Source organism: Myxocyprinus asiaticus, chromosome 10, assembly GCF_019703515.2.
Source record: "Myxocyprinus asiaticus isolate MX2 ecotype Aquarium Trade chromosome 10, UBuf_Myxa_2, whole genome shotgun sequence".
Lineage (NCBI taxonomy): Eukaryota > Metazoa > Chordata > Actinopteri > Cypriniformes > Catostomidae > Myxocyprinus > Myxocyprinus asiaticus.
Genome location: NC_059353.1, coordinates 1,219,515 through 1,237,182, shown reverse-complemented (window position 1 = coordinate 1,237,182; position 17,668 = coordinate 1,219,515). Strand labels below are relative to the sequence as shown.

Here is a 17,668-nt window from a genome sequence, read left to right as displayed (position 1 = left end):
GAAGCGACCAATGAGCCAAATGCCTGAGACCGAATGCATAATAATACAACAAAATCTTGGGTAGGCATAGCCCACTGTAAGGGAGTTAGAGTGAAAGAAGAACACAGGGAAGCGGGTTTTTCAGGCTCAGGTAAGACTTTTAATCAGCCACCTCAGTGCTTTACAACTTCACAAACTCATCAGCTTCACAGGCACATAGCAACTTCAACACATCAGCTTCACAGGCACATAGTAACTTCAACACATCAGCTTCACAAACATAACAGAATAAATGTAACAGCTTCAGGAGCACCGTGGCCTTCCTTGTGCCAGACTCTCTCTCTCCCTTCTGCTGGTGGCGTGGCTGCTTATATGCCACTCTCCCCATGCTCACTGGAATTAGAAACAGGTGTTAAACATAATCTAGCTCAGGTGCAAGCACCCTTACCACATTCTCTCTCTCCGGATGGATGCTTGACCACGCCCCCACTGCCACACCCACCTTTGTCAATTGGCCTATGTAATTTGTTGAAATGTAGTCTGGGACGTTTACCATTCCAAATGAAGGACTATGCTATGTTATCAAACTGCTTGTAATAAGAGAGGGGGACATCTATACGGAGTGACTGTAGCAGGTTGAATAGTTGAATTTTGGAATACAGTTCATTTTAATGACATTAACCTTCCCAATCATCGATAAATGCAATGAAGCCCATCTGTCCACATCACTTGAAAATATTTTAATTAAAGGGTCAAAATTAACTCTAACTAAATCAGACAAATTTGCTGGGAATAAAATACACAAATACTTAATGTCCTGTTTGGGCCACTGGAAGGCGCCCGGCTGGAAGGCCATTACTGGGCAGTACGCTGTCAGAGCTAAAGGAATTAGACCAATTGACTTTGTATCCTGAGAGCTTGGAAAAGGAATTAATAATTCTGTGGAGGCAAGGCATAGATCTAGTAGGGTCAGAGACAAATAATAAAATATCATCTGCATAAAGCAAAAGCTTATGCGCCATACCTCCCGCCACCACCCCTGGAAAATCATTCTCCTTTCTTATCGCGGCTGCTAATGGTTCCAGGGCAAGACAGAACAATAATGGGGAAAGAGGGCAACCCTGCCGAGTGCCCCTATTCAGAGTAAAATAATTTGAAATTAATCCATTTGTTTGTACCGCTGCTACAGTGTGTCTATAAAGTGACTTAATCCATCCAATAAAAGTACTCCCGAACCCATTAATTTCCAAAATCTTAAAAAGATAATCCCATTCTACCAAATCAAACGCCTTTTCGGCGTCAAGTGAGATGGCAGCGACTGGAGTCTGATCATTCGCTACTGACCACATGATATTGATGAAATGCCTAATGTTATCAGAAGAGCTACAGCCCCGAATAAACCCCACCTGATCTATATGTATAAGAGATTTGAAGAGCCAAAATGTTTGACAAAATGTTTACATCTAGCTGGACCAGGGAAATTGGATGGTAACTTTTACACTCGCTTGGATTTTTGTCCTTTTTAAGGATCAGACTGATCCGGGCTTGTGTCATGGTTGGCGGAAGCTTTCCATTCTTTAATGATTCTGTATAAACTTCTAACAAAAGTGGAGCCAATTCTATAGCATAAGATCTGAAAAATTCAGTGGCAAAACCATCTGGCCCTACCAGTATTTTCTCATCAATCTCCTCCAAGTTTATCTCAGAATCAAGAGTTTTTATTTTTGCTCAGTTGTCAATTTAGGAAGTTCTAATGGTTCCACAAAGTTTCTAATATCTTCATCAGTAGATGAAGACGTGGAACTATAAAGATCAAGATAGAATTCTTTAAAGGCATTATTAATATCAATGGCAGAGGTAAAAATTTCACCACCAGCAGATTTCACTGAGGGAATCGTAGAAAAAGACACTCTCTGCTTTATATATCTAGCCAAAAGCTTTCCTGCTTTGTCACCTGACTCAAAAAATGACTGTCTTGCCCTGAATAACCAAAACTCCACTTTCCGCAACAAAATAGTATTATATCTGTATTGCAGTCGTGTCAATTCTCTGAGGCCATCAGACGACATTCTGTGCTTCAGCTCTGCCTCTGCACTTTTAATATTCCCTTACAACTCCACGAGTTCTCGTGCTTTGGATTTTTTGATGAATGAGGCATACTGTATGATCCGACCCCTAAGAACCACCTTAAGTGCCTCCCAAGCCATGCCCACAGAGGATACTGAGGACCAGTTGGTCACCATATAAACACTGATTTCAGTCTTTAACATTTGTTGGAAATCAGGATTTTGCAAAAGAGATACATTTGTAGGGCTTTACTGGTTGTTTAGATCAGTGTTACTATCAGAAATAATTTATAATTATTTCTTTAGTTATTAATTAATATTTAAATTAAATAATAGAATCTAACTCATTAAAACCTCATATGGGGCTCCAGTAAATGTAGTGCACTACGTTTAGGAGCGGATTTGGTTATTTGCAATAATTAATAATTATCAAAGATAATTATTAATTATTAAAATCAATAGAACTTTGATTTGAATCAATGTTAGCTTTTTTTAATCCTTTAAATCAACAATTATCAAAGATAATCATTAACTGTTAACATCAATGAAACATTGATTAAAATTAACACTAGCTTATTGATCCTTCAAATTCAACAATTTCAACATAACTATCAATTATCAAAAAGCAATAGAATATTAATAAGGATTAATATCGCCGGGACACCACCCTGGAATCAGGGACTAATAACCAGATAGTATAACAGTCTAAATATTAGATGTTCTCTTAGGAAAATCGACATCGATTTTTGAAAAAAAACAACAATGAAGGCTTGAATCCGAGCACCGACATCCCGTCAGCATTTGCCACAGGTGTATGCAAAACAAACCAAAACACTTCTCTTTGAAATATAAAAAAGTTTATTTATGCAGTAATATCAATTAATAATCAATACAATGCAGTCAATAAACTTCTGACTTACAACTACAAACTAAACAGTGATATGATTAGATATGGTAACCAAAATAATCCTATAACACATGAGGAAGGTGTGTGTGTGTGTGAGAGAGAGAGAGAGAGATTGTGTGTGTGTGTGTGTGTGTGTAAAGAGGGACACGCACAAAATGGCGGACGTGACTCTCGTGGAGAGTATGTCACGCGAGATTTCCGGCCAGAGAATATGGCCGTGAATGTGGGCGGAGAGAAACTGGTCAATGGCGTCTGCCCGTAAGCATGTCTCCGCTTGTACGATAACTTCGTGACAAAGCTGAGCTTTATCACGAAGTTATCTACTAGCCAAAAATGTGTGCGAGAATGTTTGTGAGGGGTCACGTGTGTGTGTGTGTGTGGTTAGTATGAGAGAGAGAGAGAATTAAGTGATGGCACCAAAGCCGGTTTCGCGATCGTGGGAGAGAAAGCAACTTTTAGTTTATCACTCAGAGACGCGGAGGACGGCTCGTAAACCATCCCGCGGTCTTTGATTCTTTAATGGATAAACTCATTGTGCTGGTCTCACTCGCGATGGCGGAAATACTCAACAGTCCAATGTGGTTGGACTACAACACAGTAGATCTCATTATTGATACCAGTACATTACAGTAATACCTTGAGTATTATTATTAGCAATGAGCGGACTCGGCCGTCTGTAAATTGTACAAGCAATAACCTTGATACACAAGAATAACACACTATAATATTCTATCTCTGCCCAGACGTTAACCTCTTACTTGAATCACATGAGGATGCAGCTAGAATGTGTGTTCATCCGTCCTTTAACTCCGATTCAGTTCCTCGAGGCTCGGGAGGCCATTTCCTCGCTCTGTCGGTGGGTGGTATGGCTGCTGATTCTCGGAGGGCTGGCGGAGAAATCAGTGACGTCGACTTGATTGAAGATGGAAGAGAAATCTTTTCTCTTCACTTCTGCAGGCAAACGGATGAAGATGCGGATTGCTTGACGGTCTCCTTCGGATCCGTTAGTGTTCGGTGGAACACAGAGTAATCTCAACTCGTCCAGCGAGATGGAGATTATATAGCCACAGTTTCAAGTCGGACGTTACTTCCTTGTGCCACGAGGCTACACCTGAGAGCAGCGATGAGCTGCATCTACGCACCGTGAGCAAAGTTGCTGGAAGCAAATCCCGGAAGCATTTCAGAGGTATTTCTACTCCTGATGACATCATGGTTGAGGGGCGTTCTGTCGTGTGCCTCATCCAATAGGAGTTGAGAGTTCAATCCTTTAGTGAGCAAGGCTTCATGGGATTTGTAGTCTGTTTTGGACTCCCTTTGTTTGATTTTGGCGCGTTTTTTATTAGTAAGATTTATGACGGAGTGTGTGGTCAGGCTTTTACAACTGTTAGACCTGCCTTTGTCTTCTATCTGAATACATGAGGCCCAACACATTAAAGCACCAACTATATGATTTCTTTTTCTCTGTATGTGGCAACACCTCTAAACTCACCAGGGTGTGATCTGAGACTAAGAAGTTTCCAATTGAGCAGTCAACAACAGATGAAATGAGGGACTTAGATATAAAAAAAACAAATCTATTCTAGAATAAATATTATGGACTGATGAAAAAAATGTATAGTCTCTACCAGATGGGTTCAAAAGTCTCCAAATATCCACAAGACCAAGATTTTTACACATCCTGTGAAGTGTCACAGTTGCTCTAGTGGGCTTACACACTTTTGCTTCACTATGATAAAGGACTGAGATACATCATGATGGCACCGCTGATGGCCGCCTCGGTGTGGAGCGCTTCTATTGTTTTGTCATTTTTATTTGTTTGTCCTGTGTTTAGTAATCTTTTTCGGTCAGTTTTACCGGAGACGAACTGCTGAACATTCGACAGCATACACCAGTCAATCTTTTCCCGGATTTTGAATATTCGGAAGTTTTGTTTGACATTTTAGTTGAAGGCACGGCTGTGTTGTTTAAACGCGCTATGAGATGCAGGCGAGGGAGACGAGCTGGTGTGCTGGTCAAACTCTGTCGGCGGGGATTTCGAACAATGCTGCCGAGCATTCATCTAGCGAATCTCCCTCTCTCCCGAACAAAATGGACGAACTTCATCTCCTCACCCGCACAAACAAGGACTTTTCAAACTCTCACAGAAACCTGGCTGAGTGAAGCCATTCCGGACAGCGCGTTACATCTGCCGGGCTTTCAGCTGTTCAGAGCGGATCGCATTGCGGAGTTAACAGGGAAAACGAGAGGCGGCGGAAAATGCTTTTACATCAATGAAAGTTGGTGTACAGATGTAACAACATTAAAGAAGATGTGCTGTCCTAATTTGGAAGCGCTCTTTATTAACTGTAAGCCTTTCTACTCGCCACAGGAGTTTTCCTCGTTTATTTTGGTGAGTGTGTATATTGCGCCAAATGAGTATTTGAATGCCGCGCTGCAACAGCTGGCTGATCAAATCACAGACATGGAACAACAATACCTGGACTCAGTTATTATTATTCTTGGGGATTTTAACAAAGCAAACCTCACACATGAACAGCCCAAATACAAACAGCACATCACATGCCCAACCAGACACAGAAATATACTGGATCATTGCTACACAACAATAAAGGATGCATATCGCTCTGTCCTTAGAGCAGCTTTGGGACTATCTGATCACTGTCTGGTTCATCTTCTTCCAACCTACAGACAGAAATTAAAATCTGCTAAACCTGCATTAAGGACTGTAAAGCTATGGACCAACGAAGCAGAGCTGGAACTACAAGCCTGCTTTGACTGCACTGATTGGAGTGTTTTTGAGGCTGCAGACACCAATCTGGACGAGCTCACAGATACTGTTACATCATATATCAGTTTTTGTGAGGATATGTGCATTCCTACTAGGACTTATTTAACATTTAACAATGACAAACCATGGTTTACAGTGGAACTCAGGCAGCTTCGTCAGGCCAAAGAGGATGCTTACAGAGTTGGGGATAAAGTCTTGTACAATCAGGCCAGGAACACACTGAATAAGGGAATCAGAGTGGCTAAAAGAAGATACTCTGAGAAGCTGAAAAACAAGTTTTCAGCTAACGACCCTGCATCATTGTGGAGTGGCATGAAACAATTTACGAATTACAGGACTCCTGCCCCCAACCCTGTGGTGGACCAACAACTGGCTGACAACCTGAATGTGTTCTACTGCAGATTTGAAAGGCCCAATCTCACACCCCACACCCACTCTGACCTTCACTTCACACAAACACCAACACCTCCTGCAACCACCCTCCTCCCCTCTCCTGCTACTGAACCTGCACTTAAGATCTGTGAAGATGATGTGAGCTGCGGCTTTCGACAACAAAGGATAAGGAAAGCACAGGGCCCAGATGGCGTTTCACCTGCATGTCTTAGATCCTGTGCCAACCAGCTGGCCCCCATCTTCACACAGATCTTCAATAGATCACTGGAGCAGTGTGAAGTCCCATGCTGCTTCAAATGTTCCACTATCATCCCCATCCCAAAGAAACCAAAAATCACAGGACTTAATGACTACAGACCTGTTGTCCTGACGTCTGTGGTCATGAAATCATTTGAGAGACTGGTGTTGACCCACCTGAAGAACATCACTGGACCCTTTCAAACAGGTCTGTGGATGATGCAGTCAACATGGGATTGCATCGTATCCTGCAACATCTGGACAGACAAGGGACATATGCAAGGATCCTTTTTGTGGACTTCAATTCGGCTTTCAACACCATCATCCCAGCTACACTCCAGAATAAATTACACCAACTCTCTGTTCCCATGTCTATCTGTCAGTGGATTACCAGCTTTCTGACGGACAGGCAGCAGCTTGTGAGACAGGGGAAATTCACTTCCAGCACCTGTACAATCAGCACTGGTGCCCCCCAGGGATGTGTGCTCTCCCCACTACTCTTCTCCCTCTACACCAATAACTGCATTGCCAAGGACCTCTCTGTCAAGCTCCTGAAGTTTGCAGATGACACCACTGTCATCGGCCTCATCCGAGATGACGATGAGTCTGCATACAGAAGGGAGGTTAAACAGCTGGCTGTCTGGTGCAGTCAAAACAACCTGGAGCTGAACACGCTCAAAATGGTGGTGATGACTGTGGTCTTTAGGAGGAACACCCCAACACTGACCCCCCTCACCATTCTAAACAGCACTGTGGCAGCAGTGGAGTCATTCAGGTTCCTGGGCACTACCATCTCACAAGACCTGAAGAGGGAGACCCACATTGACTCCACTGTGAAAAAGGCCCAGCAGAGGTTGTACTTCCTTCACCAGCTGAGGAAATTCAACCTGCCACAGCCACTGCTGATACAGTTCTACTCAGCAGTCATTGAGTCTGTCCTCTGCACTTCAGTAACTGTCTGGTTTGGTTCAGCTACGAAATCAGACATCAGAAGACTACAAAGGACAGTTCGGACTGCTGAGAGGATTATTGGTTGCCCCCTGCCCCCCCCCCCCCTTCAAGAACTATACACTTCCAGAGTGAGGAAAAAGGCTGGAAAAATCACTCTGGACCCCACTCACTCTGCCCACTACCTTTTTGAACTGTTGCCTTCTGGCCGACGCTTCAGAGCCCTGAGCACCAAAACCGTCAGGTACAGGAACAGTTTTTTCCCTCAGGTTATCCATCTCATGAACAGTTAATTGCCCCATTGAGCAGTAACTATGTGCAATACACAGTTTAGTCTTTCTTATATGTATTCAACACATCCAACCTCTTCTGCCATTTCATCCCTCTGAAAAAAAACAAAAAAAACATTTGCACTGTACATAACAGATTTGTATTTACACTGTACATAACAGATTGTATTAGATTTGCACTACCCATGTGTATGTGTGTATGTATGTATGTGTGTGTCTGTACGTATGTGTATAACTAGTTTTTATTTTTTATTATTATCTATGTCTTGCTGCTGTTTTTATATTGTTTTTGTATTGTTGTACACTGGAAGCTCCTGTCACCAAGACAAATTTCTTGTATGTGTAAGCATACTCGGCAATAAAGCTCATTCTGATTCTGAATCCATCAATAGATTAAAATCTCCTCCTAATATTATATCATGAGGGGTGCCAGCTATAAAACCCTGCTCATCAGCGTTAGGTGTGTAAATGTTAGCCAAAATCAAACTTTGCCCCTTAATTTCTGCTAAAACAATAATGACTCTTCCTGATTTATCTTTGATCTGTTTGAGAAATTTGAATTGTAGATGTTTACTTATCAATGTAACGACCCCCCTGCTCTTACTTGAGCCTGCACTAAAGAAAACATGTCCACCCCATATCTTCCCAATTTTTCAGCTTCCTGCTGGGAAAGGTGCGTTTCTTGAAGAAACACTATATCACATTTCTTACGCTTAAGAAAAGAAATAACCTTCCTTCTTTTTATAGGGTGCCCCAACCCATTCACATTCCATGTGGAGAGAGATAATCCACTCATATTAACATTTGACATTTGATATAATAGAAAAAATAAATCGTGTGTTAAAAACAAGATTATACAGACCACATTCCAACATTATTGCAACAATCAAACCCCGAACTCCCCCCCCGAACCAAACAAACAGAAAAAAGAAAAATGTGCGCATTAACCCTGCGCACGACATCGCCAACCAGCATCAATCCCTCTAAACTCAAAAGGTCCATGTACGCATACGAGAGTCCCCGTGACATCTTTGCCATCGGATTGCTCAAGTCCGGTGCATCTGCACAAATTTTGTAAGGCAAAATTACATAACAGAAAATACTTTGTAAAACAGACCCCAGCTAATAGGCAGAATAAACACAAAGAACATATAGATTCATTCTATTCAGAATTGACTCGAAGGTGTGTTCCTCCACAAAACAAATTCCAGCTGATATAAAGCCATTCAGTTTCCTCGGACAGACAGATAAGTGTTCAGTGAGGCAGTTGTTATGAGTTTGGCAGATGACGTAATCATTCTAATGCCCCTTAAAATATTCCACAAAAACAAACTCCAGCCAACAGGAGGCATAAGCACAAAGAACAAACAGAATCAACCACAACTGTCCCTAAGGAGTGTTATTCAACAAAACGAGCTCCAGCCGCTAGGCGGAACCAGCACAAAAAAACAAAAAAAAAAAACAGAACAGGTGCCCCGGTTTCTCGGATGGTATTGAGTGAGTCAAATTCACTCAGAGGCTGCATAAAAAATACGCCATGACTTACTCAGTTCGTCAACTTTATAAAAGACATCCTTGTGTAGGCATGAAGATATTTTGCAGTCGTTCTTAGTATCCATTCTCAATCTGGCCAGGAACTTCAGTGTAAAAGTGATCATCCGTCCATGCAAAAGTTTCTTGAAGGAGTCATTCCACAAAACAAACTCCATCCGCTAGACAGAGCCAATGCAAAAAGAAACAAAAATGGAGCCCAGCTTCCTTAGACAGCCAGAGTAAGTACAGCGAGTTAATCCACTCTGGAGCTACATGAAAAACCCCAAATGGCTTACTCACCCATTGTTTTTATAAAAGACAGTGCTTGCTTGGGGTACGTAAATACCCTGTGACCATCCTTCGTTTCTATTCTCAGTCTGGCAGGACACATCAATGCAAAAGCGATCTTCCGTTGATGTAAGAGTTTTTTACATTCCTTGAACCAATCGCGTTTCTCTCTTGTCGAATTCTTAAAGTCCGGGAACAAGAAAATATTGTGATTCTTCCAAGAAAGCTTTCCTTTGCTCCTCGTGTAACACAAGATCTTTATTGGATGATCTCAGAAATTTGGCCAGAATTGATCTGGGCCTGTCTCCCTCAGCAGATCTGCGAGCCGGGACTCTGTGAGCTCACTCGATTTCCAATTTATGGCCTGTTATGTCGAGCAGACTCAGGAAGAGACCATCTAGGAATTTCACCATATCTCTGCCCTCTTCATGCTCAGAATTTCAAACAATTCGAATATTGTTCCTTCGATTCCTATTTTTGAGATCTTCCAATTTTTCCAAAATGGATTCCAAATCTGTTTTTGACGCAGGCAGATTAGCGGATAATTCCCTTTCTGATGATTCAAGATAATTGATCCGTTTTTCAACTTCTGCCACTCTTTCGACCAACTCAGAGAATTTTGTTTCCATCACCATAATCGATCGACGTATTACAGCGAGATCCTCCAAGTCAGCAACAACCTTCATCAGCATCACCGAGATGTTGGACAGTTGACGCTGAATTTCTTCTCCCGATGTGCCATCCAAATTGAGTCCTCGGTCTGCAGGCCCGCCAGAGGTTTCAGCTAGAGCACGTAAGTGTCTTTTAATGTCTCCAGAGTATGAGGATTTTGACTTCTTTGCCATGTTTACCTCAAAGAGCAAATATGTAACTGGGTGTATCAAATCTCACCGAATTAAACATGAAAATAATTAAAAAACTAGCAAAGTGCGCAGAGCCAGTCGCTCACACGTCTGCTTCTCGCATGGCATCACGTGACCTCCCCTGGCAAGTACATTAATTTTATTTAAGATGGACTGGATAATAAAGTGGCTGGAGTAGCTCTGCAGCATACCACCAATAGAATGGAGAAGGGTCTGTCTGTGTCTTGCAAGACTATTACAGGGCATGCCCCCTTCAAATAACCAGTGAAATGCTGAGGTCCGTTTATCTGGAGTCCTGCAGCAACCCTACAACTACACCTATCCTTACATCTAAACCTAATCATAACCCTACCCCTATACCTAGTACTCTCTATCCACAAAGATTAAAACTGAACAGTATGTAAAATTATTAACACAACTTCTATAGAATGCAATCATACTGCCTTATCACTAGGTGGTGACAGTGATGAGAAACGTGATGAAAATGAATAGGAGAAGAAACTATGCTAAGCTAATTCACCCATTTTCAGTGCTCCGCTCTTCCAGATTGTAATCATAATTCTACATAAGGTCTAACTTCATGTTTGTATTCATGTTTGTATTGAAGCTACTGAGAGGAGTCGATCAAAATGGATTACATGTGGGAGCACAGAAAGTATTTTTCACCAAGTGTTGATGGTGTGAGTCTACACAACCCCCCTAATACGTGAAAATGCTAGTGAGGTGTTTTTTTCTGTCACTCTAAATGTTCGTTTTTCCGACACCCGCTGAAGTAATTTGGACCTGGCAGATCACATTCGGACAGCTATGACCAGAGGTGTGTAGTAACGTGCAACATTTACTCCGTTACATTTACTTGAGTAACTTTTTGGAAAAATGTACTTATGGGCTCTTATGAACAAAGTATACATTTTTAAATCAGTGTTGCAATATAACAGTTCCTAAATCCATGTAAACATCTGTGTTAAGTCTAAGTCTTTCCTAGCAAGTCAGTCCACTGTCGTTGCCAGTGCAGCTCCTATCTACTTGAATGGAGAAAGACCAAAATATCAAAAACAGTTTGCAAGATTACGATCAAAGAACAAATTTCAAATCAGCAATAAAATCTGATAAATACTTTTATCATAAATTGTGATTTTTTTACCTCATATTATTCTAAAAAAAACAAAATTTTCCTGGCTTGTATAGCTAATGTGCATGCACATTCTAGAGTTGATTGACAGGTGATGTCTGTATCTAAAAGGTGATTGGCTCTTTTAACTGTAAGGCGGGACTTCCTTTCTATGTCCGTTGACCATTGGGTGCTCAGAGCTCCTTGGTTAAGCGTTCCAATACACCGATTAAGTGTAAATGTTTTATGCTTTGCGGATCTTGTGCTTGACTTCTGGAGCACAAGCTGACAGTATATCTGCACCTGCACAGCAAATGCGTCGCATTTTTCTCATGGACAACAGAGCTCTGAACTTAAATAAGCCCAACACACTTCCAAATACAGAGATAAGTTGCCATTTACCCTTAATGTACAGAACTAATGATCTAAATACTTTCGACACTGAAAATACTGTAACCACACTGATCTAAGAATCCATACAGGACTTTAAAAAGTGACAGGACTTTTGAAATAGTGACAGTAAGCATTAATAAAGCATGATCTTGCTTCTTTTTATTCAGCATTATATATAATTGGGCCTGTGGAATATTGTTTACAGTAATAATTACTAGAAACTGGTTTCCAAACATCTCTTCTTATTGACAGATTCATCCAAATCTGACAAGTGTCCTTAAAGTGGGGGACCTGGGTAGCTCAGTGGTAAAAGACCCTTGGAGTTCACTAGTTCGAATCCCAGGGTGTGCTGAGTGACTCCAGCCAGGTTTCCTAAGCAACCAAATTGGCCCGGATGCTAGTGAGGGTAGAGTCACATGGGGTAACCTCCTCGTGGTCGCTATAATGTGGTTCGTTCTCGGTGGGGTGAGTTGAGCGAGGATGCCGCGGTGGATAGCATGAAGCCTCCACACGCGCTATGTCTCCATGGCAACACGCTCAACAAGCCACGTGATAAGATGCATGGGTTGACGGTCTCAGACGAGTTCGTCCTCCGCCACCCGGATTGAGGCAAATCACTACGGGACCACGAGGACTTAAAAAAAAGCACATTGGGAATTGGGCATTACAAACTGGGAGAAAAACGGGAAAAAATCCACACACAAAAAAAAAGTCCTTAAAGTGATAGTTCAACCATAAATTATTGTTGTCATAATTTCCCACCCTCATGTTGTTCCAAACCTGTGTGACTTTGTGTATTTTGTGGAACCCAAAAAAGAAATATTAGACATAATGTTAGAGACTGACAGTCTCAGTCACCATTTCCTTTTAAAATATTAAGGAAAAAAACATGCAGTGACTGTAACAGTAACCCAGACTCAAAGATGGTGGTGAACCCAAAAGCAGGTATTTATTTGAACAAACACAAACACAGACAGCAAATGGCAGGTGTGTGGTGAATGAGCAGATTGGTTCTGGAACAGACAACAGTACTTGAAGGAGGTTATTGTATTTGCAGGTAGAAGTATTACTTGGGTTGGAGGATAACACCAAGGGAAGGAGACGCAGGAGAGGAGACTTGGAAAAAACTTCGGAGTAGCGCTGGAGAGGAATCGTCGAAGGAGCACGCTGGAATGGCGTCTGAAGACTGTGAGTCTGTATACTGCTTTGATACCAGACGAAGACTGAAGGGAGAGTGGAGTGTTATATAGAGCAGCTTATTGACATGGTGATTGGAGACAGGTGCGGGTGATCAGTATTCAGGGGAGCGGGAAGGTTGAGTGTTTGTGGCGGGAAGGTCAGGTGGATCTGTGACAGTGACAGTAAATGGTGATTATGTGGCTAACACTCTGTCTGACATCTCTGTAATTGTGTTTGTAGGGCTTTACTGGTTGTTTAGATCAGTGTTACTATCAGAAATAATTAATAATTATTTCTTTAGTTATTAATTATTTAAATTAATTAATTTAATCTAACTCATTAAAACCTCATATGGGGCTCCAGTAAATGTAGTGTGCTACGTTTAGGAGCAAGTTTGGTTATTAGCAATAATTAATAATTATCAAAGATAATTATTAATTATTAAAATCAATAGAACATTGATAATTGTTGATTTAAAGGATTAAAAAAGCTAACATTGATTCTCATCAATGTTCTATTGATTTTAATAATTAATAATTATCTTTGATAATTGTTGATTTAAAGGATTAAAAAAGCTAACATTGATTCTCATCAAAGATAATCGTTAATTGTTAACATCGATGAAACATTAATTAAAATTAACACTAGCTTATTGATCATTCAAATTCAATCATCAAAGATAATGATGAATTATCAAAAATCAATAGAATATTAATAAGGATTAACATTGACGGGGCACCACCCTGGAATCAGGGACTAATAACCAAATAGTAAAACAGTCTCAATATTAGATTGTTTTCTTAGGAAAATCGACATCTGAAGAATATCGATTTTCGGGAAAAAAAAAACAATGAATGAAGGCTTGAATCCGAGCACTGACATCCCGTCAGCATGACACAGGCGTATGCAAAACAAACCAAAACACTTCTCTTTGAAATATAACAAAGTTTATTTATGCAGTAATATCAATTAATAATTAATACAATGCAGTCAATAAACTTACAACTACAAACTAAACAGTGATATGATTAGATATGGAAATCAAAATAATCCTATAACACATAAGGTGTGTGTGTGTGTGTGTGTGTGTGTGTGTGTGTGTGATTAGTAAGAGAGAGAGAGAGAGAGAGAGATGATTAAGTGACAGCCCTAAAGCCGATTTCACGATAGTGGGAGAGAAAGCAGCTGTGTTTATCATTCAGAGACACGGTGGACGGCTCGTAAAAGTCCCGTGTTATTTTTCTCTTTAATGGATGAACTCAGTTGCTGTCTCACCCGCGATGGCGAAATTGCACAACAGTCCAATTTGGTTGGACCACAATACAGCAAAACAAATTCATGATAATTAATACCCTGAGTATTAATAATGAGCGGACATGGTGGTCCGTAAACTGTACAAGCAAAAACCTTGAAACACAAGAATAACACGCTATAATATTCTATCTCTGCCCAGACGTAAACCTCTTACTTGAATCACATGAGGACACAGGTAGAATGTGTTTTCCTCCGTCCTTTAACTCTGACCCGGTTCCTTGAGGCTCGGGTGATGACGAGAGCCGTTTCCTCGCTCTGTCGGCGGGCGGTACGGCTGTTGATTCTCAGCGGGCTGGCAGAGAACTCAGAAATGTCGACTTGATTGAAGATGGAAGAGAAATCTTTAATCTCTTCACTTCTGTAGGCAAACGGATGAAGATGCGAATTGCTCGGCGGTCTCCTTTGGATCCGTTAGAGTGTTCGGTTGAACACAGAGTAATCTTAACTCGTCCAGCGAGATGGAGATTGTATGGCTACAGTTTCAAGTCGGACGTTACTTCCTTGTGCCACGAGGTTGCACCTGAGAGCAGCAAAGAGCTACATCTATATTCGGTGAACAAAGTCGCTGGAAGCCACTCACGAAACATTTCAGAGGCATTTCAACTCCTGATGATGTCATGTTTGAGGGACGTTCTGTTGTGTGCCTCATCCAATAGGAGTTGAGAGTTCGATCCTTTAGTGAGCAAGGCTTCATGGATTTGTAGTCTGTAGTAATAACTGTATTCCACTACAGTTACAATTTAAATCATTGGTAATTAGAATACAGTTACATTCAAAAAGTATTTTGATTACTGAAGAGATTACTTTGCATTTTATTGTCATTTGTTTCATTTAATATTTAGTCCTTTCAGATGGAAACATTTATACATATAAATGATGTGATCCAAAGTGCATTTGAACAGCGGTGAAACACTTTCTTATGATGTGTTACATTCATATGAGCAGACAGAGAAGTAAGTTTGAAGTAAGTTTGGAGCAGAAGAAATAGAAGTAAACCTTGTATAAACGTGTATAAAAGATAAAATGATATTTCTAGCCATTTTACATGCACGTTACCAAGCACGATCATATTTTTTTATCAAGAAAATTCATGTTAGATCATAATTTTTTTTTTTTCTAGTAAGACCTTTGATATTAGGGCAAAAACTGTATTCTTGATAATAATTCTTATATTGTTTTCCTGTAAAAATATAAAAAAAATCCTTAAAACAAGATCAATTAGATTGATCTTGTTTTAGAAACAACACTGCATAAGATATTTCGGTTTTTCAGAGAATGTATTTTTAACGTGTATTTTGTCTTACTGTACTGGCAGGGTTTTTATAGTCAAAACAAGTGAAAAAATCTACCAGTGCTGAAGAAGTAATCCAAAGTATTTAGAATACGTTACTGACCTTGAGTAATCTAACGGAATACGTTACAAATTAAATTTTAAAGCATGTATTCTGTAATCTGTAGTGGAATACATTTCAAAAGTAACCCTCCCATCCCTGATGACACACTGCACATTCTCATGATACAAGCATTTGTTATACGTGTTATTCTGCTCAATTTTTAGGTTTGAAATCTACCCCCACTGCTTCTAGTTGTTATGATATCCCATGAACACTTTAAAATACTCATGATAACTTTTTGCAACTCTACATCCTGTAAATCCACGTCGTTAGCTAATTAAACTTTGACGTCATCACCATAGATATCTATATACAATCGTTCCAAGTTCCAAGACAACATTTTCAAGATTGCTGCCCATCTTTGGTGCACAAAGTGAATAGGCTAACTGGTAAGCTTGTGAGCTAGCTGGAGAAAATAGAACACAGATATTAGTTTAACCATTTATATCTGCGGTTTAATAATATAATATGTGACATATATAGTGGCAAGAAAAAATATGTGAACCCTTTGGAATTAGCTGGTTTTCTGCATTAATTGGTCATAAAATATCAAAAATATCATGTTTGTAAAAGTCACAACACACAAACAATTATAATCTTTCATGTCTTTATTGAACACATCCAATTTAACATTCACAATGCTGTGGAAAAAGTAAGTGAACCCTTGGATTTAATAACTGGTCGATCCTCCTTTGGCAGCAATAACCTCAACCAAGTGTTTCTGGTAGCTGCGGATTAGACCTGCACAACATTCAGAAGGAATTTTTGTCCATTCTTCCTTACAGAACTGCTTCAGCTCAGCCATATTCTTAGGATGCCTGGTGTGAACTAGGACTTATTTAACCTTTAACAATGACAAACCATGGTTTACAGCAGAACCCAGGCAGCTTCGTCAGGCCAAAGAGGATGCTTACAGAGGTGGGGATAAAGTCTTGTACAATCAGGCCAGGAACACACTGAATAAGGAAATCAGAATGGCTAAAAGAAGATACTCTGAGAAGCTGAAAAACAAGTTTTCAGCTAACGACCCTGCATCAGGATGGAGTGGCATGAAACAACTTATGAATTACAGGACTCCTACCCCCAACCCTGTGGTGGACCAACAACTGGCTGATGACCTGAATGTGTTCTACTGTATATTTGAAAGGCCCAATCTCACACCCCACATCCGCTCTGACCTTCACTTCACACAAATACCAACACATCATGCAGCCTCCCTCCCCCCCCTCCTGCTACTCAGCCCACACTTAAGATCTGTGAAGATGATGTGCGCCATGTCTTTCGAAAACAAAGATAAGGAAAGCACAAGGCCCAGATGGCGTTTCACCTGCATGTCTTAAATCCTGTGCTAACCAGCTGACACCCATCTTCACACTGATTTTCAATAGATCACTGGAGCAGTGTGAAGTTCCCTGCTGCTTCAAATGCTCAATCATAATTTTTGTCCCAAAGAAACCAAAAATCACAGGACTTAATGACTACAGACCCGTCGCCTTGACATCTGTGGTCATGAAGTAATTTGAGAGACTGGTGTTGGCCCACCTGAAGGACATCACTGGACCCTTTCTAGATCCCCTTCAATTTGCTTATCGAGCAAACAGGTCTGTGGATGATGCAGTCAACATGGGATTGCATCATATCCTGCAACATCTGGACAGACCAGGGACATATGCAAGGATCCTTTTTGTGGACTTCAGTTCGGCTTTCAACACCATCATCCCAGCTATTCTCCGGACTAAATTACACTAACTCTCTGTTACCACATCTATCTGTCAGTGGATTACCAGCTTTCTGACGGACTGGCAGCAACTTGTGAGACAGGGGAAATTCACTTCCAGCCAGTACAGTCAGCACTGGTGCCCCCCAGGGATGTGTGCTCTCCCCACTACTCTTCTCCCTCTACACCAACGACTGCATCGCCAAGGACCCCTCTGTCAAGCTCCTGAAGATTGCAGATGACACCACTGTCATCGGCCTCATCCGAG

The 17,668-nt window shown here is 40.9% G+C and overlaps 1 protein-coding gene across 1 annotated transcript in view; it reads right to left on the bottom strand.

Moving 5' to 3' along the window:
- Nucleotides 1-276: 276 nt before the first annotated feature.
- Nucleotides 277-17,668, bottom strand: part of LOC127446843 (activin receptor type-1C-like) — a 90,957-nt gene continuing 73,565 nt past the window's right edge. Inside the window, exon 9 of the mRNA XM_051708131.1 lies at nt 277-372. Coding sequence (XP_051564091.1) covers nt 370-372 — 3 coding nt within the window. The 3' untranslated portion in view covers nt 277-369. The remainder of the gene's footprint in view (nt 373-17,668) is intronic.